General features: G+C 44.7%; 8 protein-coding genes across 8 annotated transcripts; 3 read left to right on the top strand and 5 right to left on the bottom strand.

Moving 5' to 3' along the window:
* Positions 1-21: 21 nt before the first annotated feature.
* On the bottom strand, positions 22-3,238 carry V1516DRAFT_343257 (uncharacterized protein). Its single transcript, XM_066918924.1, has 2 exons — positions 2,473-3,238; positions 22-2,398 (listed from the first exon to the last, which is right to left on the bottom strand). Exons 1-2 carry the CDS (start codon positions 3,008-3,010, stop codon positions 216-218), a joined length of 2,721 nt encoding a protein of 906 aa, XP_066777417.1. The 5' UTR covers positions 3,011-3,238; the 3' UTR covers positions 22-215.
* A 227-nt stretch (positions 3,239-3,465) lies between these two features.
* V1516DRAFT_675226 (uncharacterized protein) lies at positions 3,466-9,555 on the bottom strand. Its single transcript, XM_066922217.1, has 4 exons — positions 8,699-9,555; positions 5,299-8,646; positions 4,771-5,245; positions 3,466-4,720 (listed from the first exon to the last, which is right to left on the bottom strand). Exons 1-4 carry the CDS (start codon positions 9,230-9,232, stop codon positions 3,843-3,845), a joined length of 5,235 nt encoding a protein of 1,744 aa, XP_066777416.1. The 5' UTR covers positions 9,233-9,555; the 3' UTR covers positions 3,466-3,842.
* Positions 9,556-9,928: 373 nt separating this feature from the next.
* On the top strand, positions 9,929-12,405 carry V1516DRAFT_623972 (uncharacterized protein; the record flags this gene model as incomplete). The annotated part of the gene is made up of 4 exons (XM_066919643.1): positions 9,929-10,037; positions 10,087-11,766; positions 11,823-11,978; positions 12,134-12,405. 4 exons carry the CDS (start codon positions 9,929-9,931, stop codon positions 12,403-12,405), a joined length of 2,217 nt encoding a protein of 738 aa, XP_066777415.1.
* A 1,581-nt stretch (positions 12,406-13,986) lies between these two features.
* V1516DRAFT_342752 (FAD dependent oxidoreductase) lies at positions 13,987-15,952 on the top strand. The gene is made up of 2 exons (XM_066918923.1): positions 13,987-14,358; positions 14,512-15,952. The coding sequence occupies exons 1-2, from the start codon at positions 14,304-14,306 to the stop codon at positions 15,717-15,719; spliced, it is 1,263 nt and encodes a 420-aa protein (XP_066777414.1). The 5' UTR covers positions 13,987-14,303; the 3' UTR covers positions 15,720-15,952.
* Positions 15,953-16,697: 745 nt separating this feature from the next.
* On the top strand, positions 16,698-17,156 carry V1516DRAFT_624039 (uncharacterized protein; the record flags this gene model as incomplete). The annotated part of the gene is made up of 1 exon (XM_066919644.1): positions 16,698-17,156. One exon carries the CDS (start codon positions 16,698-16,700, stop codon positions 17,154-17,156), a length of 459 nt encoding a protein of 152 aa, XP_066777413.1.
* A 50-nt stretch (positions 17,157-17,206) lies between these two features.
* V1516DRAFT_637781 (NMDA receptor-regulated protein 1-domain-containing protein) lies at positions 17,207-19,477 on the bottom strand. The gene is made up of 2 exons (XM_066920052.1): positions 18,977-19,477; positions 17,207-18,923 (listed from the first exon to the last, which is right to left on the bottom strand). The coding sequence occupies exons 1-2, from the start codon at positions 19,391-19,393 to the stop codon at positions 17,250-17,252; spliced, it is 2,091 nt and encodes a 696-aa protein (XP_066777412.1). The 5' UTR covers positions 19,394-19,477; the 3' UTR covers positions 17,207-17,249.
* Positions 19,478-19,607: 130 nt separating this feature from the next.
* On the bottom strand, positions 19,608-21,843 carry V1516DRAFT_675215 (biotin-protein ligase). Its single transcript, XM_066922216.1, has one exon. It carries the CDS (start codon positions 21,711-21,713, stop codon positions 19,644-19,646), a length of 2,070 nt encoding a protein of 689 aa, XP_066777411.1. The 5' UTR covers positions 21,714-21,843; the 3' UTR covers positions 19,608-19,643.
* A 60-nt stretch (positions 21,844-21,903) lies between these two features.
* On the bottom strand, positions 21,904-23,203 carry V1516DRAFT_637776 (peroxisomal membrane anchor protein conserved region-domain-containing protein). Its single transcript, XM_066920051.1, has 2 exons — positions 22,701-23,203; positions 21,904-22,637 (listed from the first exon to the last, which is right to left on the bottom strand). Exons 1-2 carry the CDS (start codon positions 23,094-23,096, stop codon positions 21,972-21,974), a joined length of 1,062 nt encoding a protein of 353 aa, XP_066777410.1. The 5' UTR covers positions 23,097-23,203; the 3' UTR covers positions 21,904-21,971.
* Positions 23,204-23,520: the final 317 nt, after the last annotated feature.

Raw genomic sequence — 23,520 nt, 5'->3', positions numbered from 1 at the left:
TTGCCCGAGATCTTATCGCAGGATGCGTCGGCTTTTCCGGATAACAGAGAAAGTAAGACTTCGTTCGCCGTCGGGAATCAAAAGATATGGTCTATATTCAAAAAAATGATGTTACAAAACAAGTGAACAGATGAACCAAAATCTAAAATCAATTTTAGATATTAATTTCAGATATCAAGTAAAGAATAACACTGATGTCAATCAAACAACAAAATTCAACTAATATACTCATAGACATGACCATAATACCAAGATCCTTCTGTTGATGAAAATAACCACAGCCCAACAGTCTCACCAATCTTGAGAGACATGTCTGTGCCTGGTTGACTGGCAGCCCACAATCTGAACTTTCCAGGCGGGTGTCGAACAACCTGAAAATGCACTAAATAAATACCATTTTCTCGTGGACACTCTACTAAAATCGTATGCAGATACCACTCCAACTGACCCGACTTCATATGGACCGGAGAACTTGCTCTGAATGGAAACTCTAGCAAACTCTTTAACTGATTGCACTCCATTTGACTTCGGAGATCCACTTGGACAACAATTCTATCCAGAATTTTACCCCTTGGCGGTTCAAGGAGAGGGAGAGGTGCGATCCATCGAAAACTTTCCGGAGGCAATCGACCAATTTTAGTTGTACAAGTATATTCGCACAATTTGACATTTGAGCGAGGAAGATTTAATGCTACTCGAGCACGCTCCTTTCCTTCTGCATTCGTGAGATGCGCCGGTATCTCGGTTTCAGCTGTGGATTCCACTAGATTGAAATCTACACTAGACCACTTTTCCAAGTAGTCAGCGTGCTCAGATGGTACCACATTTTGCAGAAAGTCCCAGCGGTTTGCTGGAGAATGTGCAAACTCAAGTTCTCGACTTGCTTGCGCAATTGCTTCCATTCGACGTTTCATAGGGCTCACATATATCTCTGCAATCCTGTTCGGACGCTTTTGCTCCTCATCAGCACACTTATTCGTGCTAACCGTACGAGTTGCTTCTTCAGTTGAAGAAGTGCAATTGAATCTCTCATGAGTCTGCACAGATGTAAGAGCTGGAGAATGTACAGAAAGGGTTGTAGGATCAGGCCGTCTCCATGATACTTCAAAGTTCCTTGAATTTCTGTGAATTTGCCGAGCAATTTCGCCTGTGTTTTGACCTGATCTTGCGGATGACCTTAAAGTTGGTTCCGCTTTTTGAAAGCTTATCGGAGTCGAGTAGGACCTTTGCGAAGGCGACAATACTAATCCTAGTCTTCCAAGAGGAAGAGGAGCGGAGTCCGGTCTTTGAGAGTCAACTGAAATCAAATTTTGTCTTTTTGAGGATCCTGGAGCTGAATGTGATTCCTGAGATAATTGTGGAACTATATTTGGGATTCGAATAGCTCGTGGAAATGGCCCTGAACTTGGTGCTTCAATTTGATCTTCTGATATGTATGAATTGCACGAGTCACGTGAGCTTTTGCTTCTTCCTTTGGCAGTTGCTATTGTTTCGTTTCCGAGCGAGCATGGAAATTCAGCCCGCAGGTTGCAAATTGAATTCTGTTGAATTTGAATATTGTCATACAAGGAAGACGAGTTGCTTTCGTGAGGCTCCGGAAGGCTGGATTGACACTGCATTTCTTGATCCAAGTAAAGAGAGTCCGGAAGCTTCATACGAGGGTTCAAAGTGCTTGTGCCATGTCTCATGATTTCATTAAGAGAATGTAATCTGCCATTAGAGACATCTGACTCGGCTTGTTGAATATGCTTCATTGCGGGTGTCTTAATTACTCTTTGGTCGGTCAGAGACTCCATAAGACGCTGAACTTTTCGTTGATTTGACGGTTCTTTGATTTCTTTTGGAGTTAATTCAAGAATTCTCTCGTTATAATCCATTCTGTTTGTATTGATTTCAACACATGTCTGAAAACCTTGTACTTCAATCGGTTTTTCAGACATGTTTTCAGATTTTTGTCGAGAACTTTCTACTGTTGCATCTTCTGATAAGGAAGATCCCCTGGGATGATCTGTAGTTGGCTCGACCTCGCATTGGCTTTTTGTAAAACCAAATAACGTACCAAATTTGGTTTTATTGCTTGTTGAACTTTTCCGAACCAGGTCGCTTGAAGCATCAGCATTTAAGATAGGAATTTGACAAGCTTGAGAGGAGATTGAATCATTTTTAGTACGAATAAGTTCTTCGGTAGTTTGAGCAAGAGCGTCACCTCGCGCGACTCGAGTGAAATCTGTGACAAATCTATTGCTGACTTTACCAGCATCATTCCCAATCGCAGCTGCATTGGCCTTGGTGAGTAACTCGCTGGAGGGAAGTTCCAGACCAAAACAATCAGTTTCCAAGACGAGAGGATTATGCTGTGTTTCCAACCGATCTTGAGCTTCAACTCTGATAGAACCAACTAGATTCGCCGATGTTAGTCATCAAAACTGATCTTAATTGTCCTCTCTCTCTTCACTTTTTGTCGACACTTACCATCTGTACTCCTCTCCTCGTCTAGTTTCTCGTACCAGTTCGAGCATTCCTCATTGGGTCGGTCACCAGAATCTGCTCCCGGTATAGATTTCAATGCTTGCAGATCATCGAGTTTTCTACCCGAATCTGCACTTATATCCATCTCAACCGCGTACCAAAATATCTGGGAAGACACTGGTGAAACTGTTAATGGCGGACTGCTGAATGGAAAATATTGATCTGTAGTCGCTGTACTCGAAGATTCAGAAAGCTCTTTTGTACTCTGTTGGCTACTTGAGAGAGCTCCGACAGAAGCACAGGACCATTCGTCGTTGTGCCTCTCCACAGCGGCTCCCCATTTTGGTCTCCAAATATTTCGAGAATCTCCTTCAATTTCAAAGGCACTCAATAACTCATTTGATGGGAAGCTAGAAATACTATCTCCTTCCTCGATTCTGCTAAGAAGCTCTCGGATCTTGCGCTCAAAATCTTCTGACTTTCCACTCGCCAGCGAAGGGAAGAAGCGGGAACTACCGCCTGAGAAATACATGGCGGACATTGGATAGCGAAAATTGGCAATTGAAGTTAGCCAGTAGCTTTTGTTTAAACAACAGCAATGAATTAGCTCAGAAATTTTCGGCGTCTTGCGATTCAGTGCCTATGTATTAGTACTCTGGAAGTGTAATACTGTAGTAATAATATCGAATTATGCTGGACCGACCGAAAAGAAATCCAAAAGAGAAGCGGATGTGGTCACCGCGCTCGCTTAATATTCTTAAATATTGCAATTTACAAGGTAGATATTAACTCCCCTGTAGAGCATTTCTGCCCTATACATGATTTTCTTCCCTGTCGCCATCATTCATAACTCGAGTTGAATTTCTATCCTGCCTTTTCTGTTGGTAGCACACTAAGCACATTCTTCTCCAAAACATCGTAATGGCAATGTGATAAAATTACACTCTGGCATCTGGCTTTAAGCGAGCCACCCTTTACTCTCTTCTTTAATCTTGTGTTTCCTCCATGAGACTGATCACTTCCTCCTATAGACCTTTTAAACAAGCTGGCGAAAATAGTGCACATGATTTTTATCCCAATCAAGTAATACCTGCCGTCATTGTTATGTCTTCCCTATGGGACATGAATTTATTGTCTTTAAATAAATCATATATTGATTGACAGACATTTTGATTATTGTTCCTTTTGATGGCTGCCAATATCAGACCATCCCAATACTATTAATTACTAAAACTTGCTTCTCTATCATTCCACATAACATGAAAATTAGGGCTATTCATACTTCTACAGCGTATAAATCATTAATCGTCATTATTTCCAAACTTCCTAGATCCCCGTGGTCCGGGTGACTCCTTGCCTATAGCTCACGGTTACTATTTGTCACTTTCTTCTTCCACTTGTTCTTGAACTCTATTCAGTTCTTCTGTGTCTGTACTGTTTTCAGGTATTTCATTTGTATCCGATTCTGTTTCCTTAGTAATCTGTTTGTTTGTGGAATCCGATTTATCCTCGCGCGAGTCCGTTGCTTCTGTTAAGGAAGTATCGACCGGTGCAGTAGAGCCCTTAATAGTCGACTGGCGGTTAACACGCCGGACACGTATCTCGGCTAACTTCTTTGCTCGTTGCTCTGTTTCTCGTTCTCGCTCGGCTAGCTTTTCGGCCAACTTCTCAGTCAGATCACCACCATCCAAGGCCTCTTTAGCCTTCGACTGGTTCATTCGGGCTCGTGCCCTACGTCGTGCCGTTTTTCCATCTCCTGGGCCAGCAGCTCGCAGCTTAGCCAGTAAATCGTCCATAACTTGCGACCGCTCAGGGTCGGCTGCATCTCCAGTACCAGTAGTCTCAGATTTACCAGCTCCATCTGCAGTACTCTCGATAGATTTTTTAGCCCGACTCTCCATTAATCGAATTTCTTCTTCACGAGCCAAATTCTCCTTTCGTGCCTTACCAAAATCAGTCAGGAATGCAAATAACAGGTTGAAAAAGCTACTACGTGCAGTAGAGTCCTTTGGATCTTCTCCAAAATAGCGAAGGACACTCTCGAACGTAGTATTGGTGCTTTGTAAATGATCGTCCAAATAATCCTGTTTCTTACGAGCTTCTGGGAGGAATGGCATAATTATTTTTAGGACTCTGTCTTCTGGGTGGAAAATCGAGCGATCAGACAGATTTCCAATGTCAATCGAATCTTGCACATTTTTGACCGACTGGATAAATTGTCGACAATCAGATAGAACATGTTCAACGGACACTATAATTGTTAAAAACAAAGCATGTTTCATTTGAATTGCTCCTACTTACTCTTAGCTGCGAGAGTGACATTTGGTAAGCTCTCTTCAAACTCATTAAGATCAGGAAACGATGTTCTAATAATTCGTTCGACATAATGCAAAAACGTCATTGAATTATTCTCAGATTTCGTGAATGCCAGTCTCTGGAGAGAGCTGATTTTAAATCCAGACGCTTGCTTAGCAGAATCATTCATGAAATTCCCAACAGTTAAAATAATGTTGAAAACCTCTCGTAAACTGATAGAGTTGCGAACTTCCTCACTTGCACTATCCAATATATTGAGCTTTGCAACTAAATCATCATATTCCTTAGCTAAGTTTTGTCTCAATTCAAGAGCTCGCATGCGCGATTTCCAGTAATCTTTCAAGTTGAAACAAAGCTCCAAGTATAACTGATCCGCACGGGATAGTTCACCTGGGTCCTTATCTGGTCTTGTGGGAATCGAGTCACGCCAAGAAGTAGAATAGGGCAAAAGATTTCTGGACTATCAAATTGTTAGTGAGTGTGATCTAGCGACTCAAACAAACAGATACATACCACATTATCTGGGATCCGAACTAGATCATCTTTCGACAAAAAGTCAACAACGTTACCACTGGCCATGATATCACTGTCCCAATGCAAAATCTTTAAGACCAGCTCATCTACTGGTAAAAGTGCAAACGCATGCAGATTGATTTCAAACTGCTGTGCGAGGTCTCTAGATATAAAACTCTTCTTTTCTTCTGCCTTTTTGGTTGTAACACCAAATTTTATTTCTTTAGCCGCAAAAATACGTTCAATCTCATCAAAAATACCTTGACTTGTCAAAACAGTATGAATTGCGGCTTTGGAAACCTTCTGATGCTTAACTGAGTTACTACTGTTAGCACTATCGTCCTCCAATTCATCATCGTCATCGAGAGCCCACAAAGTATATTCGATTGCATCAAGTTTCTCCCAATGCATGGGTTTGATCTTTCGCTTGCTGCGTTCAGTTGACTTCACATGTGCACGTGGCTGAATTTGCAGCGCAGTAGAAGCAGAAGAAAAACCAGGGAGTGGTGGTGGTGGAGGTGGTGGACCGCCAGAACCAGATATTGGAAGTGGAGGTGGTGGTGGAGGTGGTGGTCCTCCTCCAAGAAAATTAGGTGGGAGCGGAGGTGGAGGCGGAGGCGGAGGCGGCGGAGGAGCATCAGATGACAATTCTAAGTCCACCTTTTTCTTATCGGGAGACCCAGCAGCTGCCATAATTTCTTTCTGTAAGTTGGCAAACATGGCAGGCAAAGGGGGAGGAGGTGGTGGAGCTGGTGCTGGAAGTGAGGTGGACTCTATAACCGCCGTATCTGACTTTTCTGCGGATCCAATAGGTTCTTGCAAAACCGATTTTAGGTTACTAGAATTAGATTGTCGTTCTCCCTCCTTCATGTCTTGTCCGGAAACAGGTGTCTGATGTGCTGAATTTGAACTATTCGATTGAGCTTGAGCATCCACTGATGAGGTCGTGCCGTTTGCTTGCAATTGGGAATTCACCATTGGGCTCGAGCCAACCATTTGTACCGGAATACCTACTATTGAACTAGGAGAATTTATATCACAAGCATCTCCGACGACGACGGAGTTATCACCAGGACGTCGCGACTGCTGTTCATCATTCGTAGATGCGGACAGTGACTTTCCCGGACTTATGCTGCCAGGCTGAGATACACCAACGGGACTAATAGAATCTCTGTTTATCACCGCTGATCTTCTTCGAAGTGGAGAATTAGAAGGCAAAACTATTGCAGCTCTAAGACTCTCTCTAGCTCCATTGTCATTCACCTCAAGGCCAGTCTGTGTTGCTACCGGGAGTAGTCCCAGTGGGTTATTAACCTGAGGAATCTGACGTAACAAACCATTTGATATTGTCTCGTAAGCGGATGATCCAGTTACAAAGCCTTGATTTCCAGGAACGCCAGAAGGAATTCCGGAGATGGCATTAGGATCTCCTTGCGCCTGAACTCCTGATATACCCTGGGAATGCGTATGCAGAGATACACCGCTTTCGGCCTGCAAGAGAGAATCGCTCTTTACAATATTATTGTTCTGGGGACTATAAGTAGAACCGACGACCTGGATTCCGTGGGCCTGGCCATTATAAACTTGAGCGCCAGCTGTATCAGAGATTTGAATCGCAATCCCTTGTTCAATAACAGGAGGTTCCAAATTTTCGTTCGTCAGCGCTCTCTCACGTAAAGCGCGCAGCTCTGGTTTAATATCAGTTTCCACTTTCCAAGCTCGACTCTCAGTCTTAATTTCAGACTCCATAGCCGACATCTGTTTCTCTAAGCTGCGCATAATGGACAAGCGAGCTTCTTTTGTGATGGGTTCCTCGTCAACTTGAGAATTCGAAGTCAAGGGTAAATTACCAGTGTGCTGGAGCTCAGAATATAGTCTTCGGAGATCTAGCTCTGAGTTCTGTAAATGTTCCATGTGTGCTCTTGACAATTCTTCTAATTCTCGTCGAAGTGCGTTATTTGTACGCCTCTGAAGTGCAATAATGTTTGCCTGTTCATCAAGCTCTTTCTTAAGCTTTCCGACCATACCATCAGCGCCTCTGTCTACTTGTGTTCGCATTTCATCCCGTTCAGCAAGAGCTGCTTCAGCAAGCTTTTTCGCTTCTAGTGCTTCGATGATGGCTTTTCTAGCCTGATCATCAGAATACAACTGACTGAGGATATCCTGTACTGAGAACTGCAAAACAGTACGAAGGGTTCTGTCGGGTAGTATTCTATCCATTGCGGTATAAGCAATAATGCCATCCAGAAGTTTGAATGAATACGCATTATTTGGATCGCGTTTCTCGTATGCCAGGAGCAAATGTTGCATGACAGATACAAAATATTGCTCAGTATCAGTGTTTCTAACTCGAAGCCAAAGTTCTTCTGCAATTTCAATTGGATCGTCCAAGTCGCGGATTTCCTCAGCGTGTCGAAGTTCCATCAATTCTTCATAGTCCAAAGCTGCAGCATCTTCATATTGATCGATCAATTCATTAATCGAATCGTTGTTAAGTTCTCTCATAAGTCTCCAGACTTGCACTAAACCTGAAGACTGAAGTTGAGCGCGAATATGAACTCTGATTTTGATATCTTCAGAACCCGAAGCTAAAATGTTCACAAGAAGCATGGTATCAGTGCTGTATTCCACGAGAAGATTCTCAGAGTTCGAACCGGCAGCTTGAAGTTCAGAACTTGCTCCAACTTTGGAACCCCATCTTCCACGACCGCTCAAAGTCTCTTCCACTTTATTGATCCAGACATCAAATCTGCTTTCGGCTTCAAAACGAGCTTTCAGTTGATCAAATGCATTAATTACTTGAGTGTGACCATACGGGCGTGCCCAGTGAGCTAAAAAAGTCAAAATTTCACTGACCAATCGACGCGTAGCAAGTCGAGGAGAAAGGAGAGATCCAATTAGGGACGGAACACATTGAGTTGACCGAAGTGCTTCGTCAGCTACATCCTCAACATTGAGTGCAGCTCTTAAACATTTAACAAGATCATATTCCCGTCGGTCGAAATCCGAGTGAGCTATTTCAGCTTCAGCATAGTTACGGTTGATTCTTGAAATGTAGTGACAAAGCGCATGAGGTCCCTGGGCTTCACAAAATTCTCGAACCCAAGCAATTTGCTCCGTTCGAAGACATACCCATAATTGACCTATTTGCGCAGTCGTAATAGATGAGTCCATGATTTTCCGCACGAACCATTCTGGAGATTCATCGTCTTGCCTACTAAGTCTTCGCTTCTGTTTATTGATTTCAGCCAAAGCATCTTGATGCAATAAGGTACGTTTTTTAAGAGAGTCATATTTCAACATGAGCTGCCTGGCCTGTTGAGGAAGAGCTCGAAAGTTTCGCTTATTCTACCAAATAAGTTACAATTATGTAGCGGAATTGAAAATCGGCAAATCTTACCATTAGCTCCAAAAAGAGCTGGTCGATACTTGCGTCATCTGACGCCAAGTCCAAAGTAATGTCAGGTCCAACAGAGGTAGTAGTTGAATATCGGGAAAGAGAATTCCTGCCATGTCGAGACGAAGCATCACTAGTTACGCTCCTGAGGCTTCGGACATCTTCATCCGAATAGCCAATTAAGGGGGATGAGACGTCTATACTTGTTCGACCATTGATAACAGTGTGTCTATGTGCAGACGTGTTGGAACCGCTATGGCTCAGATCGCCCCTCGCACGAGAACGAGGAATATTGGGTAGCTGTTTAGAAACCGGTCTTGATGGAACAGTAGTGTTCGATTGATCTTGAACTGAACTCGAATTCGAATTTGTCCGTACGACAGAAACGCGAGGTTCTGCAGTCGACTGTACGCCAGATTGCGGAGAATGATATGAGTCTGGAGCGACAGTCTGGCGCTTATTTTTCCGCGAAGCCGAGGAGAAAATAGAACTTGTGCTGGGCGTGCTAGCTCGACTAGAATGCTGCGAAGGTATCATACTACCCTCCGATAAATCCGAGAATTAAAAATTAATAGATCCTTATTTCCAAAGATATCACAAAAGTTTGTCAATATGGTCAATGTATCTAGTCACTAAAAATCAAGCACACATCGGTATATATGGCAGGCGACTTCCAATATGTGGAGAATGAGAGAGAGGTAGTAAATAGTGCACTGCTTCCCGCAACCGGGCGACACTTTGCCACGTTATTTCTGTCCTAACTGGAAAATGCCAAAAGCTGTGAACTAAAAATAAAGGCTTCTCAAATCTGTTCTAACCAGTGTATGCAGGCCAATAGCCAATATATGGTCAGGAAAATGGCAAGATGTTTGAACGATAAGATTGTGCGTTGTGATCCTAAGGGATGTGAAAGGGGATCGACTAGCTGGTACTGTGAGTTAAAGCATTTTTGTTATGGGGTAAAAAGAGTAAGTAATAGAGAAGTATAAAACCCGTATGTTCAGACCCAGAAGAAGAGCTGACAGCTGGGAAGGACAACTGGAGAGCAAGCGCGCCGCTACACGTAAACAATACTGGAATAGCTTTCTAATCCAAGAGCGTACATGCAAATGCACAACGCAAATTCCAATGCAGACACAAATACTGTATTACAGCGAAGCTTTTGGGGAAAGTCCGATAGATATCGAGACTAGCGTAGTGAGATCCTCTGACTGGGCGACTGTCACGAAATGGATGGATCCAAAGCCATTGCTTCATCCTCCCAATGGCGAGGTCTTGATATCGCTCGATAGAATCCGCAGCGATTCGGAGTCCATAGCACGATTGCTAGACTGGTACATAGGTGAGTTTGATCTTCGCTATTCTGAACAATGTGCTGATAGTCTCTACAGATTCTGTGAGATCTCACTTTGCGATTCACGGATTGCCCACTTTGAAAGGCTCGATTTCGTCTCCCAGCAGCTTACACGACACAGAGAGTATAGTTGTTCAAACCCAGAGTGTTTTGTCTATTCTATGCGATGCGCAGAGACACTATTATTATCCACTCAAGTATGTTTTACAGATTGAACTCGAATCTACGACCGAGTCACGCGAATTTCAAGTTTTGGACTTGCAGTTCCAAAGTGCTCTTAGTGCGGTGATTGACATGGCACTTAATGAGCCTGAATTTCAACTGCTTTTGCACATGCTTATTGACAGAAAGCTCGATGAGTGTTGCGATTTAAGTGCTTGCGAAAGTGGTAGTGATCCAGAGACCATCATGGTTGATTCTGATGGATTTAGCGAAACTTTAGAGCTGATGCGAAATTTGAGGGAGCAATCGCGAGCCCTAGGAATTCAAAGTCTCTGTCGTAGGATTACTGCAGAAGTATACTACAATTTTATTCAGAAGTACGTGAAATCAACATTTCACGGCAAACTTGACCGAGATGAGGACGAGGAATCTGCTTTGTCGCAGCTGAGCAAGGTAATATCTGAGCGGATAGGAAAATTAATAGCAGAGATAGTTGATCCTGACCCTTTACTTGAGACTCAGATGCTTTCATTTGGTTCAGAATGTTTAGCTCAATTGCGGATCAGTGAGATGTTTGATATCGTTGTAAATTTTCCCGACTCGATTCCTGCATTAGAGGACTTGAGAGCTTGCATGAAAACCCAAGAACATCGATCAAAATTGGCTTCTTCTTTTCAAAACTCCTGCCAACAGCGGTTACTGCATTGTGGCGCAAATACGCCTGATATAATTACTGTATATATATCTACTATCAAGGTATTCACGCTCTTAGAGCCAAGAGGAGTGCTACTCGATAAAGTAGCAAGACCAATAAGGCGGTATCTACGTGACCGTGAAGACACGGTGAGATGCGTTGTTGCAGGATTGTTAATGATTTCACACGAACAAGAGAACAGCAGTCTCTCAATACTGGGCAAAGAACTCGAGTCGAACGCTGGTGCACATGAGATTGATGATATCGATGGAAATGATTACGCAGATATCGATTGGGTGCCAAATCCGGTAGATGCCGCTCCAGACTTTCGAAATCGTAAAGACGGCGGGTTTGTCGGGTCGCTGCTGTCGCTCTATGAAGGCAAAGAAGTGTTTGTGAAGGAGATATTGAATGTTTTGGCCGAGAGATTGCTGAAGCTAGAGAGTTATGAGATGGAGGAGATAAAGATGAGACTGGAATTGCTTAAGCTTCGACTTGGAGAGTCGAGATTGCTTAAGGCAGATGTTATGGTCCGCGATATCGCAGAGAGCAAACGTGCAGATGCCAATGTACAAGAGCGCCTGAGAACTGGCGGCGAGCAACATAATGTTGTCCATGGTAGCGTATTGTCCAAACTCTTTTGGCCAAAACTGGTGGACGAAGAAATAGCTTTGCCAAAGCAAATCGAGCAATCCATGACCAAATACCAAGAGAAATTTAGCGCTCTGAAGATAGGTCGAAAGCTGAGTTGGCTGAAACGACTGGGAATGGTGGACGTGACAGTTGAGCTAGAAGACCGCACAATACGAAAATGGGTAACGCCCGAGCAAGCTACGGTTATAGATTTATTTGGCCAAAGGGGTAAGTGAATGTGTCAATTTGATATATGTGGATTTGTAGAGACTGACACTGCACAGCTTCGATTAGGGCAGAGGACCTGCAGAAGGAAATGAAAGTTGATGAGGCTGTCGTGCGACGGGCGGTGACGTTCTGGGTCAAGGAGGGAGTTCTGAAGGAGGAAGAGAAGAATCGATATATTGTGCTGGAGAAGGCTGAGGAAGGACAAGCACAAGGTAAGTCGAGCAAGATCGATCTATCTGTGTGTGATGAGCAGCTTGTTGTAGTACTGGAGCTAGCTGTGCTAGCACAGCTAGTTGTACTACATCTAGTGCTAGATCACGACTTTGAGAAGGCGTTCAGAGCCGGATTTAGCTAACAAGATGGGTAGTGTTGGTCGAGGATCTAGGAGCCAGCTCAGGAGTGCAGAGCGCAGAGGAGCGGCAGACGGAAGAGATGCGGGTCTACTGGTCGTACATTGTGGGCATGTTGACGAATCTACAAGCGCTTCCGGTGAGCAGAATACATGCGTTTCTGAAGATGTTGATTCCGAAGGAGATTGGGTATGAGAGAAGCGAAGAGGAGCTAGACGGGTTTCTGAAGGCGATGGTAGGCGAGGAGCGGTTGGAAGCTATGAACGGGAATTATCGTTTACGCAAGTGAAGCGATGAGTAGTCGCATGTGTACGGCGGACGGCAGAGGAGTCCGGTAGCGGCAAGCACCGGCGAGAAAGACAGTGCACGGATTACGTTATCAGACAGAAGAATAATCTGAATTTAGAGCATTGTAAGATAATTCCAGTAGAGTGCGACAGCAGCGACGGTTGTATAAGTTGAATACAAATAGCATACGGAACAGGAAATACAGCAGGACTGGCCGAAACTAAGTTTGACGTTTCTTTTTCTGGGAAGCCCATGCGGCTCATCTCTGGAAAGGGTCACACCACTGAGCCGTTTCGAGCAGAGACACCGCGCGGGGATGCGATATAGGGCGCGACTAGGGATTGTGCGCCCCGAGGACAGGCGAGAGAAGGGTGTGGTTGGACGGCGGGGGTCAGGCCACTGAATTTCTCTAGAGCACGCATTGGGCCGTGCGAGACAGCCATTTTGAGGGAAAGAGTGTGTACGGGGGCGAGTAGCCAAGCGAGTGGACGTGGACCACTACGACGACGGTGACGACGGCGAGAAGCAGGACTAGCAAGGGGAAAGTGTACGGTAAAGAGCAAGGACAAGCACTAGAACTCACACACAGACGAAATCGATTGGCCGACCGGAACCAGTTGCGTAGACCAAAGCACTGCTGAGCACGGAAGAAGAAGACTAGCAGGGAAGTAGATGGAATGGGTTTTCCCGGCCGAGACCCCGAATAATCGAGCGAGAAAGACCACCATGGCGACAACATGGCTCTCGTGTATGAGCATTTATTTAACGGCATCCAAGGCACACACACATAGCGCGCACCAGTGTCCGGAGGCGGATCTGGTATAGATTAGTGACTGGCTTCGATCGGACGTCCATTTGGCATCCGTACGGAGTCCGTGTAGATTAGGCTAATTACCTAATTATAGATGAAAGGGTGCCGGATCGCGTAGAGGCGGTATCATAATTACAGAACATGTCAGGACAGAATCGTCCGAACCAGCCAGCAAAAGGTCTCTGGCTGCGACAGACGCAGCCAGTCCAGCGGGAAACCTCCTTATTGGTTTTTATTTGGGTTTTTTATTTGTTTTTCGCAACCACGATTGTTTGCCTTGTCCGGTCGTTAATGCAGCGCAAAATTGTATCGTCGTAGCACATTGCATTGCGGGTTGTATAGTACTGTAAGAACAATTGCGGGCGGTCGTCGCTTGCGACCTAGTAAATTTATCTGGAGCTCTTCTCGCATTCTGGCACTCCCAATCATCGTCATCCAGTGTAATTTCGTCCATTTCTTTCTTTTTTTCTGCTTATTATCGTTTTTCTCGAGAAACGTTTTATTGTTTCGTGCTTCTTCTACGTTTTCCGTCTGTTTTAGTGTGCTTCTCGCTGTGTGTCTGTGTGCGTGAGTCTCTTTCGCTTTCTTTACTCGTCCTCACTCTTGACTGCCGCTCTAGCTGCCTCTGCGGCCGCTCTGTCGCCGTCATTGCTCACTCACTCACACTCTCTTCCTTGCTTCTGTTTCTCTCATTCTCTCTCCCCTTCTTCCCGCGACACCCTTCCCCAGTTCATCCTTTCTGTTTCTCGCAAGAAATCCCTCCTCCATCCTCTGCTCCTATCCGCTTCCTTCTCTCTGGTTTTCCTCTCTCTCTCGCCAGCCGCTACTGCGCACCCTCTCTCCCCCGCCTGTGGCCCGTACTCGTCTCGACTCGTCTGTCCTCGTCTGTCTCCTACTCTTACCTTCCCTGACGGTCGTTTCGCTCTGCTTCTTTCATCTCTGCCTTCTCCTTCTTCCCCGGCAAACCTTGCTCCCTCGCTCTCGTCCTTCGCATCAAACAGCCCGCACAGTGCTTCTCCCCTCCTTCCTATAGCTTTTTTCTCTCCGCTAGACCTGTCGGTCGGTTCGCCGCACCTTCTTCCGCCAAAATGCCTTCGGCGGATGCCGTCTCAGATGATTCCCGCACTCACATCATCATTGTGGGTATGTATCTCATTTCTTCTCTTTTTAGTCTTGCTGTCTTGTTTCGGGTTTCTGCTATACGTGCCGTTATGTCTTGCTCCGCTCGACTTGCAGTTGCTGAAGTCCTTGTTTCTCTCATTCAGAGCTAACCTTTTTCTTCCTCACTCCCGACAGGCGCTGGTATCGTCGGTGTATGCACTGCCTATTATCTCACCCGTCATCCGTCCTTCTCTCCGACAACCCATCGCATCTCCATCATAGAATCTACAAGACCTGCTTCCGGTGCTTCTGGCAAGGCAGGCGGCCTTTTAGCACTATGGGCATTTCCTTCACAACTTGTCCCCCTCTCTTTCCAACTACACGAAGAGCTAGCCGATACCTACAATGGTGCTGAAGAATGGTCCTATCGACGTCTGCAGACCGTTTCTCTCGAGGGCAACTTATCTCGATCGTCCCGTGTGTCGAAGCGCGCCCCCGTCGATCTTGGTCTGCCTGATGACCTCGACTGGGTTCGTTCCGATGTATTAGAGTCCTGGTCATCGCTCTCGGGTAAAGACTCCACCGCCCAAGTCCATCCGTACAAGTTCACCATGTTCATGCTCCGCCGTGCTCAAGAGTGTGGTGCTGTTTCTCTGATCATGGGAAAAGTTTTATCCATCAATTACTCAAAGTCCAACACTGCTGAGTCCGTTATCTATCAGCCTCTCGGACAGCAAGACTCCTCTTCCTCCTCTGGTCCTGCATCCACTTCCACTTCTACAGCATCTCCTTCTTCATCTGAAAATTCCACTCCAAAAGTTCTCAAAGGTGACAAAATCGTGATCACAGTCGGGCCATGGACATCTCGTTTACTACCAACCTGTCCAGTTTCTGGTCTGCGAGCACACTCGATTACAATCACGCCCTCACGCCCTGTTTCTGCATATGCTCTTTTCACCGAACTCAAGCTAGCAAAGGGAAAGTACATTTCTCCTGAGATCTACGCACGTAAAGACGAAGTCTATATATGTGGAGAAGGTGACAATTACGTTGAGGTTCCTGAGACCACGGATGACGTAGAAGTCCTTAAAGAGCGATGTGAAGAGCTCGTAAAGTATGCGGGTGTCATCTCTAAAGAGCTGCAGGGTGGTCGAATAACACGTCGACAAGCTTGCTATCTTCCCGTTGTCGATGTGCCTTCCACATCCGGACCTTTAATAGGACCGACAAATACCCAGAATTTGTTTGTTGCCAGTGGGCATAGTTGTTGGGGCATTAATAATGCACCTGGAACTGGAAAAGTTATGGCTGAGATTTTACTAGATGGTGAGGCCACAAGTGCCGACATCTCGTCCCTGGATCCACGGAGATATTTTGTTAGTGGACCACTTCCTGGCGAGTGAATAGCAAGCACAACATCATCTATCTACTCTGTGTTTTATTTTGTTTCACGTTATTTCCCTCTCTCCCTCTAATCATTTAATATCTCAAGTCATTCATCGTTTAAAGGTCAATAGTTTGTCAAGTCATCATCATCTGTGGGCGCTCATTTCCCAGCTACTACATTTCCTAGTACTCTGAAATGCGTGCTTATTTGGTACTCCTATATATGAAGTCGCCAGCCTGAAAGGTACGAGGGCGTATGAATAAAAGAGGGCCAATTCATGTGTTTCGGTTTCACTCAAATTTCTGCTCGGTTTGTCGTATTGTTTGTTTGTCGTGTCGTCTCAAGTTACAAAAATCTGGATGTTCATTTCTATTATTTATTGTGTTTTAGTTTGATCTTCCCTTTCTTATATTTCCTGTTTTTTGTCGACTTTGCGGTCTAATGTCTGTTTGATCTGTTTTTAACTAAAAGAATATGGGTACATGTTTTTTGACTTTTTTGATTTATTTGATCTATTTCTTTTGAATTTATCTTGGTGCAGTTTATATTTTTTTGATCGACTGATCAAGTTCAACTTATCGACGGTTTCATTTTTGTGTTTGCTATGTTTTCTCGTCGGTGTGAATTACCGGTTGAAGATTATTAATTTTTCCAGGTTTCTTTGCAATCGGGTGTTGATTCCGTTGTTGATGTTGTTGTTGATAGTTGGCTTGTAATATAATATCTCATTTAATATTTTTTTTGGTTCTACAGCATGCAAGCTTTGCCGATATTGTGCTCAATCGCTGCGGAGTAGGAAATCAATTTGTAGATAAACTTGCTGATCAAATCCCTAAACCGTTTGGATTGTGTATCATGTGACGTTGTATCTGGAACTGAACAGAAGATGAGCTTTAATTCTACTTGTGCTGAAAAAACTAATCATAGATCGCAATCGATTAGATAAATAATAGCTGTTAGAAAAATGGCTCCGACAGCGCTACCCAGTCACGAAATGTGGAGTAGCAGTGCCTCGCCAGCTCCAACGCCCTCGACACCAACCGCATCCTCCTCATCTGCAAACACGCCAGCAACATTACCATACACGTTCTTCGACGCTGATCTTGCCAGTATGCCCACGCAATTTCGGCGAAAACCACTTCACTCTTCGAAGCGTGTGAAAAACGCACGGCAGACCATCACAGATGAATCAAAGCGATTACAGGCTGCCTCGACGGCAACGGCAACGGCGATATTATTAGATAGACCGAATTACCTCAACGTGGAAGCACCGCCAAGTGTAGTCCCGAGGAAATGGTACTGCGACATCACTGGCCTCAAAGGAACCTATAAGATGCCAGGGAACGGACTGAGATACTACAATAAAGAGATTTTTGAAGTGATTAAGGGTCTGCCGCCGGGCGTAGACCAGCAGTATTTGCAATTGAGAGGTGCAAATGTCGTTTTGAAATAGTTCCTGTATTTTCGGTGTTAGGGTATGGCATGTTAGATAATTTACATTTCTGTTGGTTGCAATGAATCTATATATAAATCAAATTCAAAATAACTAAAGGGCCTCACCATTCTTTTCTTTCGGGACCGCTGCAGCTTCAACTGCAGCTCGAACTTGTTGCTCTAGCTTCTTTCGTAGACTGGCGCCTAATTCCTCCCATTCTTGATCCATGACACCAGAGTCTTTCACTGGCTTCCACAAAGCAAGCGCGTCCTTTAATGGCGTTGCAGTATTCTCTAATGTTTTCCCTAGCGGATCCGCATCTTTCTCGTTAATCTTCTCCGTCTCGCCTTTTTTGTTTTCCTTCGCTCGGTCTCGCTTGAGCTTCTTCAAAGCCTTCTTGCGGTCGTCCTCGCTCAGCCCAGATAGCGCTTTCGCCTGCCGTTCAGATTTTGGTACTTCGTATAGCGATACATATATCTCAATAGCGTCTTTCGCGGCTCGGGTATAATATGGCTGCGCATAAAGAGTGTCCTCCCATTTCAGCATGGCCAAATACGCTCGCACGGTTCCCCGTCGGGTGCTATATTGATGGAAGTCAAATTGATCCCCCCACCAGTCGTCAACGATTTTCTTGACAGCCAGCAGTCGTTTCAGTGCCAGCCCGACCTTGCCAATCCGGTCATACATCTCACCTTGTTCCTGAAGAAACCAGATCCCTTGCATGTCATGTAAATCTCCGACTCCTTTTCCGGGACCGTCATTCTTCGTGAACAAGCTCACCGTATCAATAGCCTCCTCGTTCTTGTTTGCTCGCAAAAGATACTTGCCCGCCTTCGTGTTAATGAATCGGTCCTGTAAATCCAGCTCTCGTCCGGCAACAATAACATCCGCTGCTTGCTCCAGCTCCTTCTTCCGCTTAAGGATCTTCGCCTTAACCATATATGCCTCCACCAGCGTTGGCGTATGGTCGAGTGCCTTTTCGATATATTCCAGCGCCAGAGCCTGATTTCCAACTTTTGAATGATGTAAAGCAAGATAATACACGGTCCATAAATATGTTGTCGGTTCATTTTCGACCAAGCTCTTGTCTCCTGATCGATTCAGTGTTTTGAGAAATTCGGTTACAATAGTCTCGATTGCTTTCACTTTCTCAGCGTCATCATAAAGTGGCTTCAGATTCACAAACGTTGACGGTACACCTCGACCGAGGCAGCTCAGTAGATATGACTTAGCAGCTAGTGCAAATTCCTCTCCTTTCAGAAACGACAGAGGCATGATTTTGAACAGATCTACCCGCTTGTACTTCTCGGCCAGAGTAGCATATAGCTGCTTTCGCTTGTCCACATCCTCGGAAATCCCCATCGCAGCTTCCAGTTTCTGGCAATATTCTTTCGAGTCTGGATTCCGGTTCAAAAGTTTCTGATAAGCAACGGTAGACTCTTTCAGTCGGCCCAGCTCGAACAAATACTTTGCGCGATATTCCAGCACAGCAAGCTTATCGAGAACTTGATCAGAAATTTTTTCCAAATTTTCTAACGCTCTCGAAACATCTCCGCTCTCGTAAATAATAACGTTTTTATAAAGTAACAATTCCGAATTTTCATCTTTCTCTACAGTCTTTTCCGCTTTTTTGTCCGCTGCAGTCGGAGCGGGAACTGTCTCTTCATATTTCGTCAGGATCGTTTCTGCACGCTCGTAATGTTTGAGCAAATGATGTCCAACTGCTAGCATAGTCCAATTCTGTCTCGTTTCCGCATGATGAGCAAGGATCGAATTTCTCGAGCTCTATAAATATTAGAAATGTATACTCCGAAGAGGTTCACATACAGACTACTTACAACATAGCCTTCAATATTCCTCATTTGGATTTGTAGAAACGACAAATCTCTCAAGATGTTAGAATTTTCCGGATCATACTTCAAGGCCTGCGCATAGCATTTGGCCGCCTCTTCGAAATTTTTTTCAGTCCGATAGTATAGGCCGTAGACATGCCAACAAATGAAACTCGATAAATCATTTCTAAGCCCTCTTTTGATCAACTCATGTCCTTCTTCACGGTTGTCCATAAAACAAGTGATCAGACCCTTCATCGCAAGAGTCTCTCCATGGTCGGGGTATTTCTTTAAAATCAGGTCTGCAACTTTCAATGCCTTCCGATATTGATGCGACTCGTATAGCTTAAGCACTTGCCGAAATGCGGTGGCTTCTTTCGGCGCAAGATACCGCTGCTTGGGAATCCCGTTCTGTGCAGACATGAATTCAATTGGACTTCCTCGTAAACCTTTTTCAATGGAAATTTAACTCAGATTTCAAATTGTTGATACACAATTAATTCAATTGCGCTCTGAAGCCGAACAAACTTTCAGTCAGATTTTTCTTCTACTTGATCTTGTGCTCGCAGATCACGGGCAAGGGTATATTGAGTTTCGTTTATATTAGAGAATAGTATAAATGAGTTCTTGAGACAGCTTGTGGTATATGTACTGAGTAAAATATATTCTATTACTAAATCTTCTTCTTTAAAAGCCCCTTCATCATATCAAACGAGTTCCCGTCAGGCTGAAGCGTATACTTTCTGCTCGTCGGTCTACCATCAAACCCGATTTCGTCTACGACCAGCATCCCATAATCCAACGAAATCCCCTTAATGACCGCTTTTGCTCCTCCGTACATATCTAACTGTACAACCGCATTAGAATGAAGCCAGCGCGAATAGTATAAAGATTCAAACATCTGAAATCCATGTGTTTTGAACACATCGTACATGACCTCGAATGTCTGCAAAATCTTCGCGCAGAGAATTTCGAGTCGGAACGGTGAAATAGCCGGTAGTGCATGTTTCCGACGTTGCTCGTTGAGCTTGTTGACCAAAGTGTTTAGCGAGGTTGACGGTGCTTCATTGGCAGTGTTGATGCCACAACCAATAACAAGGAGATACTCACCACCGATGTAATTGCTATTGACCAACACGCCAGCTAGCTTGAGGTATTCAGAGCTCGCTTCATCTTCGGCATCATAAGATGGATTGCGTGCATAAATATCATTAGGCCATTTAAGCCGTACATCGAGTTGGTCGCTATGGGCGTCGTATCCTCGAATGGCTTCCACAATGGCTAAAGAGGCTAGATATTGAATAAACACCAGCGGCGCAACAGCTTGATTTGATGCCTGATGTCGCACTACAAAGGAAACTGCAAGTAATCCAATAGGCGAAACCCAAACATTACCACCGCGACCTCGTCCAGCAACTTGGATTGTGCCGATATTCGCAAATCCAGTCGGTAAATGGCGAAGCAAGGTTAAATTTTTATCCAGCATAGTAGATGTTGAACTCACTACTTCCGCATAGTTAATAATGGAGCCAAAGATCGGCTTGTTACCACTCTGGGATTGATTCAGATATTTGTAATATAATTGGTGATCCCAATATGGCGTCTCACGAATGGAAGGCAGTTCCAACCTTCCACGCGTTGAGAGATACACAATCTCATGTTTTATAACCTTATCCAATTCATATATTTCGTCTTCTTCCTCTTCAAGAGAATCTTGAAGAGACTGTAGATTGAATCGGGACTCAGAAGACAGTTCAAATTGAAAAGTATCATTTTCACCAACATGTGTCAGTGTTTTCCTATCCTCATCCAACTGGAACAATCCTTCGGTCTCAGTCAATGATTTCCACAGCTGCAGAAGTGCTTCTGGATATGCAGACGTCAAATACAGTGGAGTAGGAATGGGAGAAGTATTTTGATCTATATCTCTATCCACCTTCAAACCAAGTTTAGCCAGAAGAGATTTCATGAATTCAAGTCTTTGAGCATCATATTTGAGTAGCAGTTTTACCATGTCAGAGTATCCTAGGGGTAAACTTGAGTCCGTAGTTTTCAGTCGCTTAGGAGAAAACTCAGGATGCGGACCTGTCAAAACCGCAGCACCCAAGCCAGATTTGACATAGACAATGGCTGCATCACCGCCGTCAACTTTCCTGTCATCGGCATATCGTGCAATAACAGCAACGCTTTCATCTTTCAAATCGTCTGCATTGACAAATACACCACCGCCGTTGTAATACGAATGAAACGTAAAGCTGTGCTCCGATTCGGAATTGACTTGCAAATCTGGCAGTACCTCCGTGTCCACAAGCAATTTGACAGCGCGCGCGCCGGCCTCGCTATCATAGACAAATCCTGGAAATGCAGTGCCTCGACATATTCCTGGATAAAATGCCAGTTCCCGAGGACCGACCACTGCGTACGAAGGATTCGACTCCTCAAACTCTACTCTCTTAGATCCATAGTATCCGCCAGCACAGAACCCAATGAACTTCCCTCCCTTTCGAACAAACGAAGATATCTTGTTATTTCCCGCTCCGTTCAATGCTCGACAATACGGTAAATCAGCTCCTCCAGGGATAATCAGTAGCGAAGTTGATTTCTGCCATGGCTCATGAATCAAAGCAGGCGCATCGATCGTAGATACGGCGTAATGGTTAGCCAGCAACGTTCGCAGCGTAGCAACACATTGTGCGACAGAGTTTACAGTTGTGCCTTGTCCGCTATAAACTAAAACGTTCATGGTTTGTAATAATCTGAGAAATCTATCACCGCGCAGATCGTAGTGGCAATGCCCACTCTATTTATTCTAGTTGGGAAGTTGAGATCAAACGCAGTGAATAGGGCGAGATAGCTTGCACCATCGTTCCCCAACATTATCCGATATGTGCAAGAACTACGTGAATTAAGAAGATTGGTACGATATTAATGGAGTCAGTTGCTCAATTAAAGATTGGTCACATAAACCCACAGTATATTATGTATTGAACTATTTACGATGTTATTTCAAACCGTTAGCAACTGCATCTGAAAATGTAGTACTTGTTGCTGTAGAAGCAGAACTAGCAATAGACACTGGTGAATTTGGAGATGAAGGTGAAGATTTAGCAGCTGCTAATTGCCATGCAGGAATTCCGGTCCGTGAGGGCGGAAGCAATGTTGAGCTTGGTAGTGTTGGGGTGGGAGAGGAGGAAGAAGCATTTGTAGGCGCAGAAACTACCACAGATGGCTCCGAATCATTTCCTGCATTTGATGCAGCACTGGAATATTGAGGACTTGTAGCTGGTCGAAGTCGATTTGAAAGAATCTGTTTGAGTGATTTGATCTCGTTTTTAAGGTCCAAGACGTCCCGTCGTTGTGAGCCTGTAGTCCGCTCCAGAAACCCTGGCAAGTCTTCTTTCAAAGTCTCAATTTCTGTTTTAAGTGCCTGTATGTCGCGCTCCCGTGCTTCTATCTGGCTTTTAGCTGAGAGAAGGACGCTATCCAATTCCGACAGCGACGTGTCTAGTGCTTCTAGATGCTCTTTCTCGGTCGTTTTTAGATCCGACATATCGGTCTGCAGCTGAGCTAAAAGCGCATCTGTTCGCTCAAATTCAGCTGTCAGGGCATCTCTGTCAGCTTCAAGAGCAGATGGAGGCGGTGGAGTAATAAGAGGTACAACGTATTTCTGGATCAAACATTAATACATAAAACGGACATCATAGACTTCACAGATATAGAATATGCATACTTTAGCTAGAAACCATAACCCATATGTAATCCCAGCAGTAGCAGTAGCCATGACAAACATGTCTTTCCAGTCCCGTCGAGGTACTGGAGGAGCTTGCTGAGCATACTGCTGACCTGGATAATACGTTGGTCGCGGTGGAAGCGACGAGCTTGCAGACAATGTAGTCGGACTCACAGGCTGACTCGCAGTAGCAGTTGTAGTTGACGACGGCGATGCAGCCGTTATAGATGCAGCATCGAGAGAAGCCGAGCGACGAAGCGCTTCCGCTATCTCTGCCTGCGTAAGCCCTTTTGATTCCAGAAACTGGATCCTCTGTGCCAGTGGAGACTCAGCAGCCTTTGGATCGACCAAGAATGCTACCGCGGAGACGATTAAATCCTCACGTAATGCAGCCATCAATCAGTAAGTCGAACAAATAAGATAATAAGCCGAACTCAAGCTACTTCCTGTTCTATTACTTTTTTGTAATTTCTCTCAAGGAATCAACGAAATTTAAAGAGAAATTCAATCTAGTTTGCGGGGCAAACTGGGAGCCATCCCGAAGTGCCTCATGAACCCAACCGGCGCACGTGATTGAACGCAGAATAGGGAACCGAACCTGGCTCGGCTGAGATGGCTGCAGCTTTCACGCCAACCAGCTACTGCATTTCTGCAAATCAACCCTTGTCAGAGTTCGCTGCAACGAACGATCGACCAGTCAGTGGGATTCTACAAGGAATAAAAAAAATCGTCAAATTTGGTATATTCCCATAAATATAAGGGACAGCTGTGCCGAAGCTGCGTTTTGGTGCTACTTTAATTGGTTTCGACCTGTGGTTGC

The sequence above is a fragment of the Lipomyces oligophaga genome (genome assembly GCF_038497815.1).
Source record: "Lipomyces oligophaga strain CBS 7107 unplaced genomic scaffold V1516scaffold_4, whole genome shotgun sequence".
Classification (NCBI taxonomy): Eukaryota; Fungi; Ascomycota; class Lipomycetes; order Lipomycetales; family Lipomycetaceae; genus Lipomyces; species [Lipomyces] oligophaga.
The sequence above is the reverse complement of the archived record's forward strand: the minus strand, read 5'-3'. Positions and strand labels throughout refer to the sequence as shown.